Source organism: Chenopodium quinoa, unplaced genomic scaffold, assembly GCF_001683475.1.
Source record: "Chenopodium quinoa cultivar QQ74 unplaced genomic scaffold, ASM168347v1, whole genome shotgun sequence".
Classification (NCBI taxonomy): Eukaryota; Viridiplantae; Streptophyta; class Magnoliopsida; order Caryophyllales; family Amaranthaceae; genus Chenopodium; species Chenopodium quinoa.
In genome coordinates this window covers 1,868,905-1,890,818 of record NW_018743292.1, presented here as the reverse complement: position 1 = coordinate 1,890,818, position 21,914 = coordinate 1,868,905, and the positions used below count along the sequence as shown (strand labels likewise).

Sequence of the window (21,914 nt, the reverse complement as noted above, 5' to 3'; positions counted from 1 at the left end):
TGATCATTTGGAGCATTCCTCCAGAACCTCATCTTAGCAATGTCAAAAACATTAGGATTAGGCTATCAAACATACTTCCAAAGTCCGAGCTTTCGCCAGCAGTACATGAGTGACCAATTGCAAATACTTACAAAAAGAATGGAAATCATTTTAATTACATAGAAAAAGACATCATCAAAATATAAAGATCTTAATTGGTAACCAATTATTGATTCTATTTAGTTCCCTGGGTCTGAAACATGTTCTTGAAGTTCTATAATTCTCACTTGTCTAATAAACACTGAAGTTCATGAATTAATGCTAGTAGTAAACTTAGTTTAAACTTGCCCATGTAACAAAGATTCCCAAACACATAATATTGGCCTATGATTCTCGTACTCTTAATTTCACTTGCAAAAGCTCATTTCTTCTATCCTAGACAATTAACACTCTAAACTATGGACCAATACACCGATATTTTTCATAATATAGCTCAGTAAGACACTTGGACACATACCCGTGTCTCACATGAGCACCACCTGAGTCCAAGTGACAGCTCTCTTGTCAAACACCGCTTAGGATTCTAGATAACCTGGGTGTCATTATAAGGTAGACTCCAACAAGAATCATACTTAAGCTGTTTAGCAAGAACTGACCTTAAAGTGAAGTCCAGATCAACAAATGGCAAGAGAATCATCACGCACGAATATTCAGATCTTGATTCACTTTGAACATCAGGCAGTCAGGCCCTCATCAATTGGAAGCATCAGCGTAAATTCAATCAAAACGATATATTATCAGGAGATTCAAGAATCTGGCAATAAACCAGCTGCATTCAATAGAATAAAACTGTAAAAGATATCCTATCCTCGATAGCAAACATGTGACAAGAATGGAATGCACTGTTACCTCATATTGGCGATGCACCTTGAGCGATCAAATTTCACCATCTTAAGAAAAAGATCTTCATCTGACTCAAGATACAGATGGTGAAGGAAAAACAACAGAGAAAAGCACAGTTAGCAGTAACGGAGTATAAAAACAAAGATTACAGCAGATATTCATTGATTTGGGTGAATGGGTTAGAAAAAGAGAGCAACAGAACAATTGCAAAACAAAAACAAAAGCAATCAATCTCAATGTTGTATAAATGGGAATGTAAACTTTTATCATCAATCAAAAAGTATCTACAAGCTGCTTGCAGTGACCAAAATTGATTTTGATAACAAAACTGAATAATGTACATTTCTGAAGGCGCGCTAACTTCGGTAAGTACTAAATACAGCATCCACCCAGTATGAGTAGATTACAAAGAAACTAGGTTAAAGACCTCTCTACATTTCTTTCTCTACTTTAAACTATACTTGTAAGCAAATTGCTGGCCTCTATCTAAAAGAAAAAACAAAACACAGCTTTTGCCAGGACTCAAATAGACAAATACATCTTCATTTGTCTGTGTTACTTGTCACTGCTTATGTCAAAGTGTAGATGATTGTACTTTCTAACCATTAAACCAGGACGCTGCTATCTGGCATCCCAAGGCTTAACGTTGGCCATTTTGACAACAAATAAAATATTATTATCCCCGCGGGCCAATAAAATTTTGAGGGGCTAGTCGCTGCAAGAGCATGACCCCATCAGGTGGCAAAAGAGCAATCTGAAATCTTTCCTGTAACAGCATTCAGTCCACCTTCATTTGGACAGCTACCTAATACCTGATGAGAAACCCTGCCTCTGTTGGAAACCGCCTGGACGTATCTTGTACGGCCTCTCATTATTATAAGGCCTGCTGTCAGCTGGTGCAGCACCCAATATTCCCAAAGAATTTGACGCTGGCAATCTCTGACCATTACTCGAAGGTTTCTGGAAAGGGTCTTCCGCCACTAAGAAAGCATCTGTCTCAGCTCTTTTCTTCCGTTTCCATGCCTCAAACTTTGCTGGATCATGGAGTTTGAGACCCGGTTCACCTGTTTGATAAGAGTTATTGTTCTGTAGTCCCTTCAGTCTAGCTGACTGACGCTGGAAGGCGTTATTTCCATTGATGTGGGACGGCCCCAACCTAGCTTCATCTTCCTGTTCCTGCTTAAGTTTGGAATAAATTTGACACAACCTGTCCCCGGTCAAATTAGAATAGGTTGAAACGTATTTCCATAAACGCATCATCATTCCTAACAAACGGAGAAAGTTAGGATCAGATCATCAGACTTAAAATATCATTCGAAAAGAACTAAATCCGGATTCAACTGAAGAGCAGTGATGATAAGCAGCACACACTGTTTCACTATCTGAAAACAGAGCTCCCAAACTAGCCAGGTTGGCACAAATGAAAATAAGGTAAAACAAAATTATCAGAAAGCAATTGAACTTACGATCTTGTTTATGCGGTTCACGCTCATGTTCAAAAACTACTTGATCAATTCTCCTGCCAATAAGTTGCAAATACTTGCGGATCTTTGAGAGTACCTGTACCAAGAAGGGAACAGGGTTACAAAAAAGACAAACGTTAGCTTCAAAGACATCAAAGTTGTTGACATAGCAAAAGTTGACAAAACAACCTTCTCCTTAGGAAGGTCAGCGCTAGTAGTCTGCAACTTCTGAAGACGTTTCAAAGTCCTTTCCTCTTCCATCATGACATCTTCACACCATTCCATCCATTTCACTTCCTTGAATTGCTCGTAAACTTCTTCATTATCAGACATTTCTCCTTCTTCTTTAACTAAAGGTTCTACTTTCTGGGATCTTTGGGACCTGATTTTATCCATCTGGTTAAGCTTGGGTGAGCTCGGCCTCCCCCGCCCTCGGCCGCGAGGTTTTGCTACATTATGAAGATTCTCCATGTTTTTTGAAGATTTGTTGCGCCCCTTAGGATTAGAATTTTTCCCGGAAACAGCAGAAATTTCCTGGACAATGCATAAACGAACTTTATACATAAGTTCCGAAGATTTTGATGAATAACACCAGCATTACATTCATTCACACACAACGGGAAGCAAAGAATGAACCAATAATAGAGAAAAAAATATATATAAATCACATCCAGACCAGTACAGCTTTCTTAATCCAAGTTCAAATACCATTTCAAGTAGTGCCAAAGCACGATCCTTCAGATTGGGAGCCCGCGGAAGAAAAGTTTCATGTGTTTGAAGCTCAACTGGGGCAATCTTCTTTGTTAAGCCAAGCCTTTCATCTAACCGAATTTTTTCCCAATTGCCAAAACCATGATAATGCACACCCAAAAGCAATCTTGCATCATCAACTAACAAGTATACATCAGGTTAGACAAATCACAAATTTCACAAAAACATGAACAAACAGTTAAAAAAAAAAGAAATAAATAAATAAACCTTAACAGAATAGATCATACTATTCGCTTACTTTGATTCCACCCACACCCTTTTGACCAATTTGCAGGTTTCAGGTACTTTAGCACTCGGAACTGCGAAATGGGATCTTCATAACGACCTATTCGCTTAGCTAAGTGTTGAAGCTGCTCTACACGATTTACCATATCACTAGCCTTCACAGGAACACCAAAGAAATCCAAAAGAGGACCCTGCAGATAAACATGAAAACATAAGCAAGCGCCACACAGCCAAGAGACAGCCATAACAAAATTGAATAGGCTTCGCCTTTAAAATTTACATTAATATATACCTTTGGATCAATCTTTTCTTCTTTAGCTGCCTCTTGACACCCATCAATCAAAGCATCAAAAAGCTCAACCTGAGAATCGACTGAAGCTGCTTCAACTGCACCTCCAACATCAGCTGCAATTAAGTCTATTTGGCTTGCATTACCAAACTTCATAACCTATTCCATCAGACCAATACAAATAAATATTAGCAAAATTTCATTAAAGGAACACAAATCTAACGGGATGCCCACAAAAACTCAGCCCCTTTTTCCACCACCCCTCCTACAGAACAAAATTATACTGAATATAGGGAATAATCAAATTCCCTCTCCCAAATAAATCTACAATCCATAAGACCATAACTCAAACTAGGGAGGCAAGATATATGAATCTTACAGCCTTTGCAAAACGAGTTGCATCTCTCTTTGGCAAATTTCCGGAAGACCAATCTCTTACTTGAGCTGAAGCACCATCAATCATTGGGACCATATGAGATGATTCACCTCTACGACGCTTTGTATTTGCCCTCACTGATGGAGCTTCCTTCTTTTTCCTTTTGTTGCTTCCATCGGGTTGGACAGGCTCCACATAGCTCTTAGTATATCTTGCTCCTCGAGGAGCTAATGCCTCCTGCATATATCAATTTTATAAGGAAACATATAAAGGATTTGTAGTAAAATGCCACCAAATGATGAAGTACACAAAGCAATAAATTGAACCTCTGCTTGCCCAACAGCATCTGGCTTTATCCAACGGCTCCAGAAACTAGTATCATCTTCAGCATTGCAAAAATTTGCAACCTACATATGTTTGCCCCCAATATTATTTAAAATTCATTGCCTAAAGATGCACAGGAGCTTTATCAAACAAATGAAACATCAGATCATACCTTAAACTGACTGAGAAGCTCATTGGCTTGTTCCCCTTCAGTTCCCTTGTCCTCAACCTTCTCTGCTCTCTCGAGAATTTCATCTATATCCATGCTCAAAAGTCTCCTTTTGCTTTCCTCCTCATTTTTCTCTTCCTTAAATAGCTCCTCAGCTCCAAACCTCAATATTGCTGAAAGTTCATTCTACAGTGAAAGAAGATGTCAAATCAGACAGTCTCAAAGATAACAGCAAATTAAAGACGAACAATAAAAAACAGAAATTAAAAAGTCAAAACTTAAATACCAAGGAAACATAAAGAAGGAGACAAAGGTAAGGCCAAAGTAATCAATAAGATAAGAAGTTACTCATCTTACTTTGTCAAAGGTAACCGCCTTTTTAGCCTCTTTCTTCTCTAGTCTACCCTCTGCATTTAGCTTCTGGATCACCAAATGATCAAGGACCTATAACAAGGAAACAATACAATTAAAATTTAACAATGTAAATACGAAAATATACCATCATCAAGGGCCAAATAAGAGTCAATCATTTTACCATCTTTTTCTTTGCCCTTTCAAGGATATCTTCTTCAACACTTTTACTTGTTACAAAACGGTAGATGTTAACAACTTCCTGCTGCCCAATCCTGTGAGCTCTACTCATTGCCTACCACAACAGTGGAAAATATAAAAATCAGCAAAGAATCAAGTAAAAGAGGAAGTAGAGAGAAAAAGAGGAGATTACAGTAGCAATGATGGAAACAGTCCAAAATTTAGTTACCAAGACAAGTAAGTGCTACAGATCTTAGGACAAGGTTGCTTTTGTTTGAATAAAATACCGTATCATCTTCTTATGTTCTCACCTTTGCCTGGAGGTTTTGTACAGGATTTAAGTTCTCTAAATTGCTAATAAAAGGATGAATTCTTACAAAAAAAAAAAGTTCTTGTTTCTACAAATAGGTAAAGAGTTCACGTATTCTAGTTAAAAACCTGCAAATCATTCTGAGGGTTCCAATCTGAATCAAATATAATAACTGTGTCAGCAGTTGCCAAGTTTATGCCCAGTCCACCAGCCCGAGTGGACAGAAGGAAACAAAAATCATCACTTCCTGGGGCATTAAAATGCTCCATAGCTTGGTGCCGTGACTCAGCCTTAGTACTACCATCAAGCCTTTGAAACTGGAATCCTCTCAGAGACAAATACTCTGCCAATATGTCCAACATTCTTACCATCTGCATATTAAACAATACTTAGAAAAAAGTCTAGAATTATCTCCGATTAACCAGTTGCATACACAAGTAAAACAATAGAAAAAAAGAGTCTACAAGTATTTTAAAATAAGAATTAAGAGTGACACGAACATACAAATAGCAGAAAAAACTCCTCTTTTCTAGCCAAAGTATAGTCACCAAACAAGAGTACACATAGATGATGAATCTCCACAGTCAAAGACTAATGTTCTGCAATCAACTGATTTAAGGGGACAGGGGCATTTTAGACAGTATCATTATAGTTAGTTATGGGGGAAGCCTGGGAAATAAGTTAAGGAGTTTGTTAGGGATGAAATGCTATGAGAAGAGAAAATTAGGAAGATATCACTATGTTGAATATTGCTTAATGCTTAGGGTTAGCTTTAGAAAGCAAAATTCAGATGAAATCCACCTCCCTAATTATCATACAAAAGTGCTGTAATTCAGTTGATTAATCAAAAACCGTGTTCTTGCTATTATCTGCCATTAATGATGCTTAAGCTGTGTTAATTCATAGCATGTCCATTAACTTATTTTTCAACCATCAATACCTAAATCTACATGATACTCCCTCCGTCCCACAATATAGTGCTCGTTTCTCATTTTTCACGGGGATTAAGGGTAGAAGAGGGAGTGAATAATAATCTTAAAAGGGGTCATTTATATACAGGAAAAGTTTAAGGAACATAGGTGTTTTATTACTTTTATATTAGGAAACGTTAAAAAAAAAATGAAAAAAATAAAAAAAAAAAAGCTGGGGTATTTTTACTATTTTATATAGGAAAAGGAAAAAAGCTGGGGTACTAATGTACTATGGCAAATTTATGTATTAGAAAAAAGATACCACATTTTCAGAACACCAAAAAAAGAATACAAGCAAATATTACGGGATGGAGAGTGTAATAAACAATACAAAAGAATGAGGGGGAGGTGGGGGGGGGGGGACATATCATGCAAAATTACACAAAATACTTCGATGCCAGGAGGCACATAGTTTCACACATTCTGTGAGACCCCCTGACAACAGCTTAGATCTCACAAGATATAATGTAGCCAAACATCCAACTTGATAGGTCTGTATGAAGATGCAGTGATGCACAAAGTTCATACTAGTCATACGAGATGCAAACCACAGATAATCAAGCATTTAACACAATGCAAACAATCAGCAGTACTGCAAAATAATGATTAAACAGCTAAATAAAGTTAATAAGCAACTTCAAAACAGATGAAGAAAAATGTCACAATAAAAACAACAATAATTTCATAACTACAAAAAGATTCCAGAAGAAACCTGTGAGAATATAAGAACTCGATGTTTTGTTTCATGCAATTTTACAAGCAGCTTATCAAGAATCACTAGTTTGCCACTACTAAGGATCATTCGCTCAAGTTTGCTTCCATCATTAGACTCCCCACCATAGCCATGATCAGCACTTTCAAATAAGAATGGATGATTGCAACACTTTTTCAACTCCACCACAATATTCAGCAGTGAAACCTGCACAATCAATATAAATTCCTATCAGAAATTACTAAGAGGCTAAAAGGTAATTAATTCAACATGTAGCCTTGCACAACAAGATGTCCTATAAGAAATGTGGTATGGAAAAAGATATAAAATCTTTAACATCTGCTATACTAAAAACATCAATGAAGACAACTTACCTGATTTCCCTTAACTCCTTTGTTCAAGTCATGGAAGTTGCGTTCTAAAATCCATTTATAATACCTATATGCAAGGCATAAGAGCATTAAAATGGATAAAAATAATAAAAGAACAGCAGACGACTGAAAAAAAAAAAAAAGAATAAGAAAAAAGAACACTGGTTTAAGTGCTCACTGTTTCTGCAATGGGGACATTTCAACCCTAAGAATTCGTTCAATTTTAGGTGGCAAAGATATCTCCACGTCCTTAATAACTCTCCTGAGAATGTGAGGCCTCAACTCCATGTGAAGATTAGCAAGCTAGCAAAAATCCAGCAAAACTTTTAAGGATAAAAATACAGTTTTCTAATCATTATAACTGAAACAAAAAGAATTTACCAAAAGTAATCTTACCTCAATCTCATTGAATGAGCTAAGATTTTTGTAGTTCTGAACAAAAACATCTTTATTCCTGAACTTATCAGGATCCAGGAAATGAAGCAGAGCCCTGTGATCAAAACAGGGCAAGAGTTAATTCAACCAGGAAATAATCAATAAATTAAACAGTGCTAATTTCACTAAGGCAAAGCATTGGGAATCCATTTCCAAAAGACTTGCAAGGAGACATTTATTATTTCCGGAAAAAAAAAAAATAAATAAATAAATAAAATAAAATAAAATAAAAAAGGCATAATTTATGCCAACTATAAAAGTGAGCAGATTCTTCTTCTCAGAAAAATGTCTATTCAAGAAGTATTAGCATTCAACAGAGAATCTGTTCATAAACCTAATAATAGGTCTAACAACAGACACGGATTCCACAACCCCAAATGGCTATTATCACTCAGGAAACCATGGTAGAACAATAAACAAGATCCTATTCTCCTCTTTGTAGGCCTCTCAGGACTTTACCAAGCCTAGAACTCCCTCCTTTGGAAGTAACAGCAGACCCCAAAGAACCAACAACAGGCCTCCTAGTAAACTTCTCACCTACCCAGGCACACTTTGAAGAGCTTCCCAAGACTACGCACCCAAGTTGACCGCCAGCCACCAGTTTTGACAGACTCACTACTTATAACATGACAACTGACTCCAAAGAACCAACAGTCCTCCTAGTAAATTTCTCTTTTACCCATGCAAACTTTGAAGAGCTTCCCAAGGCTACTCACCCAATTTGACCAGAAACCACCAGTTTTGATTGACTCAATACCTCGGGGATTAATTGAATTAAGGCTTCTAATCTAGGGCCAAGTTAAAGCAATAGCAATTAAATGGCGGATTTGGGATATACTACGGTATGAAAGCCTCATACAAAATACAATTAATCTATATTGATCATACTCTTGTATTATCTAAAATTTTTGTATTATCTGATCTGCTACTCTACCATTGCTTCCCCAGAAGCTTACAAACATAGCGCTAGAGACAGCTGGGGGTGAGTGCATCCTGGCATTTGTTGTAGATTATGGTGCTCAGGTTATTAGAGACAATTTATCACACACATCTGCACTCCTCATACTCAGATGCCTTTTAGCTAACGCGGCATAAGAAAAAACAGTAGCTATGACTCTAATGTAGTCAGCTGTTAGAGCTTATTCAAAAAGTAACCCATCTGCTTCCTTGAAAAGCTTGATGCAGATGGAAGAAAGAATGCCCACGTTTAGGCTGAGACATATCTTAATTCAGCTATTGGAGCTTTAAAGGAAGTTGGAATAAGTGACTGGATTGCTCAATAATCGATGTCAATTAGTTGTTAAAAAAATAATACTTAGATCTAGAAAGAGAACTAATCCAACTCTCACAAAGATTAATTTAATAGGGTTTTGACCCCCTAAGACTACTACTAATCTAAACAATTAAGCAATAATTCTTATTAACTTTTTAATAAAAAGACAATTAAGGGTTTAAATGTTAGTCCAAACAATAGAATGATTCCACAAATGAAAAAATTCAAATTCTCATTTTCATCTCTAATAACAACATATCACAAAAGTCATTCAGGAGCTGAGAGCTTAGTCATACAAAGGGTATCATGGCCTCAAAGAAACAAAACCTTTTAAGCCATATGTTATCACCTACACCCAGAGAATAAGAGCTCCTGTAGCGATCAATAATCCACTCCACAGTCCACGTTGTATCAAGCTACTTGCAAGATTCAATCCAATATCAGATTTTAAGAAAATAGATGAATTTCCCATCTATATGACTGGTATCTACATAGAGTATATCTAATCAGCTTTAATAAATGCCTTCACCACTCTTCCCTCCCCCTCTACCACAACGTAATTTATTTGCATTCTCCATGTAATTCTATTGGGTGCTATACTAATTCGCATGACAACAATACAGTAAGCATCCACAAAGGCAGAAATATCTTCAGTAATTATATAATTACCATAGCTCCTCTACACTATTCTGTAATGGAGTTCCAGTAATAAGCAGCTTGTTCTTCGTGCTAAAATCCTGCCAAAATTTAAGGAACAGACACTAAGTTTATATAAAAGTAACCCAATACAATATTTGGCAAACGGGGCATACCAAGAGAGAAGTGTATAGCGATGCTTCACAATTTTTTAGCCGGTGAGCCTCATCAACCATTAGATAGCTCCACTTGATCTTTGACAGCACTGCCTTATCCTTCAGAATAACTTCATATGTTGTCAACAAGGCGTCAAATTTAATCGTTCTGCCTGTATTCTTTTCATTGTAAAACTCATGCTGCTGACAAACCTGCAAATCAGAGAATGGAGCAGTCCACCATTACATTACATGCAAAACATCCAGAACTTCCAGCTATACATTAAACAAAATAATCATAATGGTACTAAAATCTTCCAAACATTACAATACGAAGGATTATGGTCTTTTTAACATCAAATGAAAGGAAGAACTATGGGGAAAACAGACTAGAATTTTCCAAACCGATTAGAGATGGATACACGAAACATGGAACAACCCAGAAACGGTAGACTCATACAAAGTATTACCCATGGAAAGAAAACAAAACAAACCATATATTCAAAAATATATAAGATCAAGGCATTATTCAATAATGGAAAAAAAAATGATTGGGCTTATATTCATCTAAGGAGGCATGCATTTTTATTTTTCCACTAATCATCCTTTAATGTTTTCAAGGTGTCTGAAAAGAGAGAGAAGGAAAGTATAGAACTGCATGAAAAAAAATCAATTTTTGTAGTGAAAGGGCCAGGGGAACAAGGAAACTGGCATGCAAACACAATGTGGTCCAAGAGGTAAGTAGGTAAGGTTTTAATTCGAGTTTCATATCTTTCAAAAAATCAGGTCGTCTACAATTAGCCCTGCCTTATCTGGCAGATGGTAATACATTGTCCCTACTTTATTTTGGTTTCAATACTTCTATATACCTTGAAAGCCGACCCCACTTATGGGATTAAAGCTTTGATGGATTGACTTCTATATATCTTGAAGCTAATCTTTTACAACATACATCCTTTCCTTTAGTGTCTCTTCCACAAAACAAAACAAAACAAATAAAGAAAAAAAAAATAAGCAATTAACTCTAATAAAGTAGGGACAATGTTAATAAATTTACATCACATAAGCACATAATACAGACTACTGCAAGTGAAAGAAAAACTAGCCCCCACTGTTTAACCATATAAAAGAGAATACATAAACCATAGAAAAACTTCCCTTACAAAAAAGTACTGGCAACCAAGGTTTGCAAATAGGTTATGATAATAAATTGCATCTGGAACTTCCTTTAAATATAAAGATATGGTTCACAATGTGAAACATCCAAAAACTCGAGAATTAACAATGGATCAATGCCTTCTTCATAAGGTAGGATCAGATACATAACAAAAAGGGGAAGAACAAAAAAGAAAGACAAACTCTGCCAAGGAAAAATAAGAAATAAAACATGCAAGAATAGTGAAGTAAACATTAAAAAAAAAATGAAATAATCACCTCTCTGCTAGCACGAGTTCCAACATAAACTATAACATTCATACTTGGAAGCCATTTCCTAAATTCTTTTGCCCAATTGGATAAGGTAGACAATGGTACAACTACAAGAAATGGACCATTAATTTGTTGGGCATTCTGCAAAAAGGCAAAACACCAGTTACAGATTTGATTGGAAAAAGGGAAGCAAATTTATTGAACATATACAAACAAAATTCTACCTGTAAGAAACCAAGCATAGAAACAGATTGAACAGTTTTGCCAAGACCCATTTCATCAGCTAGAATGACATTAGTATCATTCCTCCAGCTGTAACAAGAAAGTGGCAACAATCATTGCAAATAAAAAAGCTACCAAGCAGTTTTAAATGACAATTTCATTCCCCAGAAACACAAGGGAAAAAAGTTAAATAAATAAAAAAATTTAAAACAAAATAAACAATATGAAAGCATCCCAAAACAAATATAAACCTAGTTGGCTAGTTGACTGCAAAATAATTTGTAATAGGATCATAACTTATATAGTTTATTCACAAACTGGAAAAGAATGGACACTCAAGCTCATTTATGTGTTAAAAGCCCTCTGAAGTACTTGCTTGTTCAGAGGATTCACACATTAAGTATGCAGTATATATCCACCGTATGCTCAACCAGACATAAGCTAAATTAACACTTCATGCCCCAGTACAGCAAAAACATTTACGTTGAAGCTAATTTACGTTGAAGCCAATCAAGGATCATAAAAAGTTAATAAGAATCAAGGATCATAAAAAAAAAATTAAAAAAACCGTTGCTTATCCAAAAAATATTTACAAATCTCAGGAGTCACACTGAAAACTACATAAGATCACTCTGTACCTGTTAACAAGAAAATTCAGGCCCTCAAGCTGATAATCACGTAGTTTTCCACCTTTCAGCCATTCAGGCTGCTCATCCAGCTTCCGCAAACTTCCTACACAGAAAAAAATATCGATATAGAAGGGATTGTTTGTGCTAACAGCATAATGTGATTAAATCCAAAGTAACTACATAAAAAGGAATAGTTTAACAGAATACTTCCTCCGATTTTTTTCAATCGCAACGTTGGGGATTTCACGCTTGCCAATGCACATTTTATAACTTAAATATCTTAAGTTGTATTTTAGTAAAAAAAAAATTATAAAAAGTTGATATTAAGAAAGTATATTTCTAGACGAATCTAACAAAATCCCACGTGGTTATATGTTTCCAACATATAAATCACAAAAGACGATCAAATGAGTGCGAGTTAATAGTGTAAAATTTCACACGTTGAGATTAAAACAAACGGAGGAAGTACTTGACAACATCCACCAGAACACAACCACTTCTTACAATATAAAACCAAAAATCATGCACCTACGATAATTTTGTAGCAAGAAGTAGCTTCATTTATGAAAACAAGAAGCACTTATTGAAGATGCCATACCTCTAATCTTCCTACGCTGTGCATCCACTGTTTTTCCCGGCACCGCTACAGTGGCCTCACGAGCCTGATCAAAGCACCACATATAATAAAGAACAATCAAATTATGCACATATAAAAATAAAAAAGTAAGACAGTGAGTTCACAAATAAATAGTTTAAAAAAAAAAAAAAAAAAAAAAAAAAAAAAAAAAAAAAACACCCCAATGCCACATGCAGAACAAATATTACCATCAAGCATTACAAATTCCCAACCCAACCAACCAACGGCAGATAATCATATCATCAATTCAATCTGGTACCAAAATTTCTAGAAATTTATCTGGCACCATATCAATTGCAACCAACTTTACACCATAACATTCAGTCCAATTTCCGTGAACTATTTATTTATGTACTCATGTCACATACTCACATAGCTGAAATAACTAGATATACCACTCACCTCACAATAAGGAAAAGGAGACAAAACCATCCTTTCCCTCTCTTTTCTCCCACCAAGCCACCAATTCACCAACACCTAACCCACCTCAGCATTCCCTCACCAGCATCGCTACCTCCACTATTCACCACAAAACCACCAACAACTGCTCATAACCAATCATTCACACCCATCCCATTCCAAAGATAGCCATCCCTAACACCACACCCCCAAACCCCCATGGTAGCCACTCAACGGTTCCCCTTCATAGCCATAATCATCCCCACCAATAGTCTGCACTTTACACCAGCAATCACACCACAGCCATCAACTTCTTCACCGCCTCCCAACCAGAACACAAATCAGGGGAAGGAGGGAAAAAGAGGGAAACCTTTCTTAGTGGTGATGATAGGCTATATTTGTCCCTAGCTAGTCAAGACTGGCTGCCTAAATCTAGAACTGCTGGCAGTTTTCACTCTATTTAGTGACCAAAAAGTCCAAAACCGTGGTCTAATTTATTACAGCAGCAATAATAATTTTATTGAAGGGGGTACTGTGGACAAAGATGGGAGAGAAAAAGAATTGGTGAAATTGGCACGAGATGATAGTGGATATGTAAATTTCTGGTTTTGGTGGTTGGCGAATGAGTAAAAAAGAGGGGAGTGGGAGAGTGGTAAGAGGGAAGGCCAATGGAATTGTTGGGTAGCTTCTATGGAAGATTTGTTGGAAAGAGAGCGCAGAGCATAGAGCCATTGAATTGTCAGAAAATGTATATAGTTGAAAGAAAAGGGTAACATATGGAGTTTTTGGATCTACCAAAGGGGTACCATGCAGAAGTTTACATATGTACATTTTTACAAGATACCAGTTATACCACAATCAAGTCATTCATATCTATAGAGGATGAAAACATATCATGATTAGCCGTGAAGAAGCTATTTGATCATCCATGAAATAAGCATAGTAATGGTTTTTATCTTGCAGCATCAAAAGCAATTCTACAATTCAAATTCATAATTATAGACCCAAAACTCCAGGGCTATAAAACGGAACACTTATGTTGACCAAAAACACACAATCCACATGTAATCTACTTTAAAAAAATTATGAGGCAACCAAACTAATACTATGAGTGTTCAATACACAAATCAGCTTGTGACTTCTTTATTGACCCATATATAACCATTGTACATCCATCTGACGCAAAGATAAAGCAATATAGTCCAAGAATTACAAGCACACAAACCCATACTAACCAAGAAGAGAAATGATGTGAAAGAAAAAAATATATACAGAGGAAATAAAACACAGTGCCCTGAATACTTTACCTTGTATTCATCAATAGCTTCCTGAGCAAATGCAATATCTACATCTTTTTCCCTGCAATAACATGTAACTCATAATTACAAAGTGATACAATGTGTAAATTTTAGTTCAACCAGTAATAACCATAGGCATTCAGGGGAACAGCAGGACATTAAAACCAATGAAGCAAAACAATCTGTAAAGCTATCTGACCAGAAATCATATGCATGTGAAGAAAAAAAAAAAACAGCAACAACAAAGAAAACACCATGTTAGAAAGCTTTGTCATTGGAAGATCAAAATGCACTTTTATGCAAACCACCTAAACTCTAATAGAAGTTGTTTTCAAAAGATTTGTACAGCAAGCGCGCGCACACACACACACACACACACCAATAAACAGAGATCAAAAACATACCAGGTGGCTTCTGCGTAAGATAATCCTTGCCACTTCACCAGATACTCAGGAGTCACCTCACCTGAGCTATCTCTGTTGATCCTATCAGCAATAATTCTCTCAACCTATATATGTAATACACAGATACAAATCTTCACAATTGCAAATGAACTTACACCAGAGGTAACCATAGAAATATATTGGGTCATATATGAAAGCACCAATAGGAACGCGAAATTCAAGGTCTATGAGACAATACCTGACAATTTTGTTTGAAAAGATCCAAATCCATTTCCTTGCTCACGTCATGGACTTCAATCTAACAAATCATGCAGCAATATTACATTACAAAGAGTAGGTGAACCATATTAAGGCCTATTTCCTATTTAAGAGTTATCAAATTTATAAAAGCATATTAATTAAGAATGCCAACAAAGTAACTAAAAAGCCATGTGAGTAATATTGGCGGGATCGATGCAAATTAGACGGTCATTAATTTTTTTTACATTGGGACTTGGGAGGCCATTTTGAAGCAGATTTTGAACCCCAATGACACAGAAGGGAGAAGACACATGAGCAAAAGGTACATAAGCAATTATAGTTATTTTTACAAGAATAATAAGCAATTATTAGTACAATGGTCCACACTCCAAAAGGCATAGATCTGACAGTTGTGGGCATGATATTAGTCCATATTACTACACCAAATGATTGCTACTTCCTCCGTTTTTTTTAGATGCATCATTTTATAAAATACGGACTCCTAGGGAGTTTTTGGAGATGAGAGAAATGGAGAGAAAGTAAACGGAGGACCCATGTGATGTGAGAGAAATAGAGGAAAGTGATGCATCTAATTTGAAATTTCCTTATTTAGGTGTCGTTTGGTTGCTATGGGAATTTACTTCCCATAGGAATTTGTATTTCATGGGAATTAAATTACTACATCAAATTCATGGGAATTGCATAAAGTTGTTTGGTTGGAATGAAGGGAGTTGTAAATCATGGGAATTTTGACTTACCTAGGGGGGGTTGGATAATTAACTTCCCATGTTTTGTGGGAAGTCACAATTCCCATGAATTTGCAATTCCCTCATTTACACTTTTTATTGTCAACTAAACAACTCCTCCATTGTCAAATTCCCATGATTTTCCACTTCCCCCCTTCTCTTTGTGTAATTAAACAACCCCTTAGAAAGTGATGCATCTAAAAAACGGAAGAAGTATTTCTGTCCTTATCTTTTGAAATTATTACTCTGTAACTATTATGTCATGCTGAACTATGAAATCAATTTGCAAAAACAAAGGCAGTTAAAATTTCTTATCAAAGCCTTGTACTTAACAGCTAAGAACGCAGTTTAATATATGAAAACATATTACGGAGATAACATAAGTTGATATCCAAAGATTTCATCATAAAGCTGCACATTCAGACAGAATTACTGACACTATATATGCAAGTAGACATAGCACCTGGGTTTTGCAAAAACAATTTTCAATTCCTGTTTAACTTTCATATGATCAAGGGCTGTCAGGGTTACAGATCATACATGGTTTATGTTATAATCAAGTAAGGGTCATGGCGGCCTTTTTATTAAGTTAATACGTAAATCCTAAAGTCAAACTTTGGGCGCCAAAGCATGTCAGCATATCCAAAAAAAAAAGCAAAAGTAATGACACCTGAAGTCTATGGAAAAGGCTGGAGCAAGAAAAAAATCAAAAACATGCACATATGCAAGTATTCTAACACTGTTTGACACATTATACATTGTGGAATACTGAGAGTGATAAATTGTTCAGCAATGGCTTCCACCAACAAAACAGAGGCAAATTGCCACTACCGCCCATAGCTCCATCACATAAACGATAAACACAAAGGCAAGGGAAAAGTGACAACAATTTGCAATAAATCACATAATAAAAGGAGTACAAATCAAACAGAAACTAAATAGTACTCAATATTCCAGCACACCCAGACCTCCAACCCGCAAATGCTCTGGGAAGAGCTAAATCTGAACTATCTTATTTTTGAAGAAGTAGGATATATAAAGAAACTCACCTCTTCACGGGATACAGACATCCGAAATCTTACATCCTCCGCAACCTTTTTCATGTAGTTCAAAACCTTCTTGAAACCACTGAGCTGAAGACAATAAAGAGAAGGAAAAGATAATAAAATCAAAAGAACAGACAGGAGAAAAGGACCACAATAAATTTAAGGACAGCATTCAGTATGACTAGAAATAATTCCTCGTCAGGACAGCACAGAAATGACCAGGCAAATCAGATGAATGCAGACTTACATTTTGCAGCTCAGCTAATGGTTTCCACAGACAGTGTAGATGAGATTGGCCTTTCCATTTAATTAAAAATTCCATTTCATTCCAGTCTAATTCGGTATCATAAAAGTGGCCTAGCAATACAGGCTGAGTAGATATGTTGGCTCTCATAGCTTCCTCGGCCATTCCCTTTGGCTGATGAAATAAAACCCTTTCAATTGCATCAGCATCCTCTTCGTCATTATCCTCCTGTAAGGAAGAATGTATTAATAAAGGAACGTGAAAAAATACAAGTCCAATACACCCTACAAGCAAAAATAAACAGAGGGTTGAAGTAGCAATTAAAAAAAGACATTCTGTTCAAAGTTTTAAGAGAAGCAAGTCATCAACACAGAGATAAGTCAACCAATTGAATAGCACCATTAAAATGGAGTCCATTACACTTAATCATAGATTCTAGACGAGGGTACCGACAAAGCTTGAAGTGATAAGTTTAGGCACATAATAAACTGATACATAGTATAGCGTATATAATTATTGGAATCACAAGGACAATCAACATTCAATTGGATTATGAAAGATTTAAGTTCAAAAGGCAGATAGTTTCCATGTCATTTTTTAGTCAGAAAAGAGAAAAGACGAAAGGTACCTTAGCCCATCTTACTACAATAAAGAGGCCAATGCACAATTATGCAGCAATATAAGACTGAGTATGAGAATCACAAACCTTTTGAGACTTCTTATTTTTCCCTTCATCAACTTCTTCACTTTCCTCACTTTCAGCATATGAAACCTTGCGAGTTGACCTGCTGGAAGTGCGTGCCTCATTTTTTCGTCCCAAGTTGCTATTTTTGCGGAGATGAGCACCTCTCCTTGTCCTAAAATTCTCATCACTGACATCCTCAGAATCCTCAGCAGATAATTCATCATCTGATACCCTACCTTTTCTTCTTCGAGTAGGGGCAGAGAGCGATCTCTGCCCCTTGCTAGCCTTTGCATTTCCTCCACTTTTAACTCGCTGACCACCCCTAGGTTTTTTCTTATAGTATGAATCATCGTCAGAAGAAACATCAACCTCCCCTTCACTTTCAACCTCTACTTCTGAATCTTCAATTTCCCAATCATCGTCCTGAAGGTATTCACACGGTAACATTTAACAAGGTACGCTAATAAAGCTGAAGCATAAAACACAATAAATAAAAACAGATAAAAAGTCTTCGACATTAAAAATTTGCATAAGACAACCTTCGTCCTTGTCCGGTCGTCAGCAACTCCATCAGGCTCAAAATCAATATCATCAGGGTCATCCTCTGCAAGAATTGTGAAAGGAAACTTTCAATGCCAAAGAAGTGCAAATTCTAAAGCACGATATTCCAAATTCTGGCACCTCTATAAACAGCTAGAAGAAAAGTAATAGGAGTGATTTCCTAACATATATTTGTAGTATGACCAATGCTTTTCATAAGGAAAACCCATAGAAGAAAAATAATTGACTAACCATCTGCTTCATCATCATCTTCATCATCTTCCACCTCTGCATATTCATCATTATCATAAGCTCTCCTCCGATTTCGTGGATTTGCATTAGCTGGCATAATAGTCCTTGATTGAGGTCTTGGATTGGACGTAGCAGCATTATAACCTCTATATTGCAATGAATCATTCTGATCATCCCCATCTTGCTCGTAATACTCATCGGACAACATCTCGTCTGCAGGAACCTTTTCTGTTTCCTTCTGCCCTTCATATTCCTCTAATTCTAATCTGTCTTCCCCACCAAACGAATTACCTTCAGAACCTTCATCATTTTTATACTCAGAGCCACTTCTAGATTCATGACCAGAGTCCGAAATATCATGAGTAACAACTGGCTGACTGCTTTTCCAGAAAGTAGACCCCCATTTCTCAGCTGAACCTCTACTTCTTCTCTCATATGTATGAGAAGTTGATGGTTCCATATCAGCACCACCATTGACAGCCACCTCATTAGGTAGTCTGCTAGCATCCGGTTCAACATCACTTTGATAGTGTCCATCAATCTTCATTTCAAAGTCATTTTCACTTGAATTCAAATCTATGTCTATCGAGTTGTGTACTCTATTCACAGTGCGACTAGCATTCTTGTCCTCCATGGCTCTGTGGGTGACTGCCTCACTCGAATAATCCCTAAAAAATGCCATCCTCTATCATGGAATTGTAATATTATAATCTACAGATTAGCTACCAGCTTAATTCCAAAAGCTCTGCTAACCTAATGAATTCCTAGGAATACACAAGAACAAAAAAAAACAATCAGATGAAGCAAAAAAATCCTCATATTGCATGTGCCAAACTAAAGCAAGCATCTAGTAAGAGCTCCGAAGAACAGCAGTACAAAGTCGGTAAAACTAATGTAAGACGAGTGAATGAAGAGACCAGAGTCGACTAACACGGGACATCAGCTGAATTTTATGAGAAACCTTTGCAGAATGGTGGCATTTGACTCGATATGTGGCGACTTTGACTATCATTAAAACCCGTTTTTTCCTTAACTCTGAGTGATCAACCATAATCACTGTCCGAGAAACCAAGCAGAGCAAGCTCGACGACAACACAAACAGACAATAATGCAACAAAAAAAACAAATTTTTTGATGACTAAATCAAACTTCCAGAAATGTTTAAAGCAAATGCAATGATTAGACAAAGACCCAAGAATACAGTTAATATCTAGCACACCGCACAAAAAATTGAAATTCAACGTCCAATTGATCACAAACTAAACCTAAATCAACCCCAAATACCAAAACAATCAATCAAATCCAAATTCAATCAAACACAAATTAAAATAGGCAAACAATGGATCGGCCACTGAACACTTCAAACAAAACGAGCTAAACACTTAACAAACTCCCTAAACAAACAAACCCTAATAATCGAATCTAGACCCAAAATCCAACACCAAAAACCCTAAATCAATCCCTAATTCAAAAACAATTCACTACCCACTAATCAAATCCACCATACCTGCAAAAATCGAAGCCCAATTGAAGTATTAATGAAAATCAAAGAGAAAATAATGCGCCGGTTAAATAATCGCGCGCACAATTTCTCGAAAACCCGTCGGAAAATTGGCCGGAAAATCAAAAAAAGGAGGGACTACTATTTCAAAAAAAAACAAAATTATATTTTTTTCTCCTTAATTTTTGTTGGGTTTTTTGGGAAATCGGAAAAATATTATATACTTGTTTAATACGGAAAAAATATACTGTGAAAACGGAGAGTGTAATCGGAGAAACGATCGCCGCCGTAAAAGAGGAGAGAGAAAGGCGGTTTCCCGGTGGAAAGGGTAAAAAGAGAGGAGGATGATAGGGTTGGTTTGGGTTTTTGTGAGGAGAGAGAAAGGTGTTTTTGAGGAGAGAGAAAGTGAGATATAATTAGGGAAATTTTTTTTTGTAGTGGTGAAAATTAAAATAAATGAGGGGAATTAATTTTTTTTTATTTATTTTGATTGTTAAAAAGTAAATTGAAATAAATTAGGCTTTTGAGTGTTTTGTTGTTTTTTTTTTTTTACAGCATTTTTAATTTTTATTTTGGTTGTTAAAATGTGAAATAATAAAACTTTTTAGGCTTTGTATTTTTGTTGGGTTATTTTTTTTAATATAATATTTAATATTTTGATTATATCAAAGTAAAATAATAAAAAATTAGGCTTTGAGTGTTTTTCTTGTGTTTTTATTTTTTATTATTTTAAAAAAAAAATGGTTTCATTGTAAAAAAAATGAACATAAGAAGAATTTGTTTCAAAAAAAAACAAGAACTAGACTTTGAGTGTTTGTTGGGTGTTTATTTTTGTATTGGGAGGGTTAATGAAATTAGTGGGTTTTTTTTTTTTTTTTTGGTCAATGAAGTTAATTAAGTGTGAGGTAGGGGTCAAAGGGGATAGATTTATGAGTGTTAAAATGGATGATCACACGTGGTGATGACCTAATGAAGTGTTTTGAAGTTCTTTGTGTTTTTGGGGAGGGTTGAGATTGAAAGTTTGGTTGACTTATTAATTAGGTTTTTGAATATGGTACAACACATTAGAGTAACTACACTTGTTTTTATCTTTCTTTGTGATGAGGTGCCTACTTGATAAAAAGAGACAAGTAGAATGTCTAAGTTACAATGGGTTATTTACTTATTTTACATATGTACTCCCTTAAAAATTGCTGATGATAGATGGAAAGTGGTAGTAGCTCATGTGTATCGTGAAGTAAATCGAGCGGCGGATTGGTTGGCCAAGTGCGACGTCATTCAAGACGTACAACTTAATATTGTAAACTTTGTTCCAATAGAGCTTGGTAGGATTCTTGAGGAGGATGCTAGGTGAGTGGCTCTCCCTCGCCTAGTCTCGCCTTAGGTTAGGAGTAGAAGTAGTTGGGGTGGGTTTTTGATGTTTTTGCTTTAGTTTGTTTTTTCTTTCTGCTTTGTTTTTTCTTTCTTGCTGGAATTTTATTGTTCCTCTTTCGAATCAAAAAACATATGTACTCCCTCCGTTTTTTTTATAAGCTAAAGTTGGAAAATTTCACTATTCATAGGTCATCATTGACTTAATTTTTTTACCAATATATAATATATAAATATGATCATATAATATGTTGTTGGATTTGTCATAATGTCTACTTTTATAAATTATTTTTTTCATAATTTTTACTAACCTCTAATTTAAGATATTAATGGTCAAAGTTGTGTCTCAAATCCAACTCTAAAAAAAAAAAAAAAAAAA

The 21,914-nt window shown here is 35.9% G+C and overlaps 1 protein-coding gene across 2 annotated transcripts; it reads right to left on the bottom strand.

Annotated features, from left to right (window-relative positions):
- Positions 1-1,100: 1,100 nt before the first annotated feature.
- On the bottom strand, positions 1,101-20,606 carry LOC110736276 (protein CHROMATIN REMODELING 5-like). 2 transcript variants are annotated; one of them, XM_021916453.1, is made up of 31 exons: positions 20,171-20,606; positions 18,664-19,427; positions 18,411-18,475; positions 17,893-18,294; positions 17,190-17,414; positions 16,946-17,029; positions 15,149-15,208; positions 14,911-15,014; positions 14,516-14,567; positions 12,771-12,834; positions 12,182-12,275; positions 11,546-11,633; positions 11,328-11,462; positions 9,915-10,106; positions 9,772-9,839; positions 7,791-7,884; positions 7,573-7,697; positions 7,398-7,461; positions 7,024-7,230; positions 5,469-5,711; positions 5,035-5,145; positions 4,857-4,943; positions 4,503-4,685; positions 4,333-4,413; positions 4,010-4,243; positions 3,634-3,789; positions 3,355-3,532; positions 3,054-3,235; positions 2,535-2,879; positions 2,349-2,442; positions 1,101-2,147 (listed from the first exon to the last, which is right to left on the bottom strand). In XM_021916453.1, the coding sequence occupies exons 2-31, from the start codon at positions 19,343-19,345 to the stop codon at positions 1,684-1,686; spliced, it is 5,163 nt and encodes a 1,720-aa protein (XP_021772145.1). In that variant the 5' UTR covers positions 19,346-19,427; positions 20,171-20,606; the 3' UTR covers positions 1,101-1,683. The 2 variants fall into 2 exon arrangements, with proteins under 2 accessions (XP_021772145.1, XP_021772146.1); XM_021916454.1 differs by having other exon boundaries at positions 18,664-19,331.
- Positions 20,607-21,914: the final 1,308 nt, after the last annotated feature.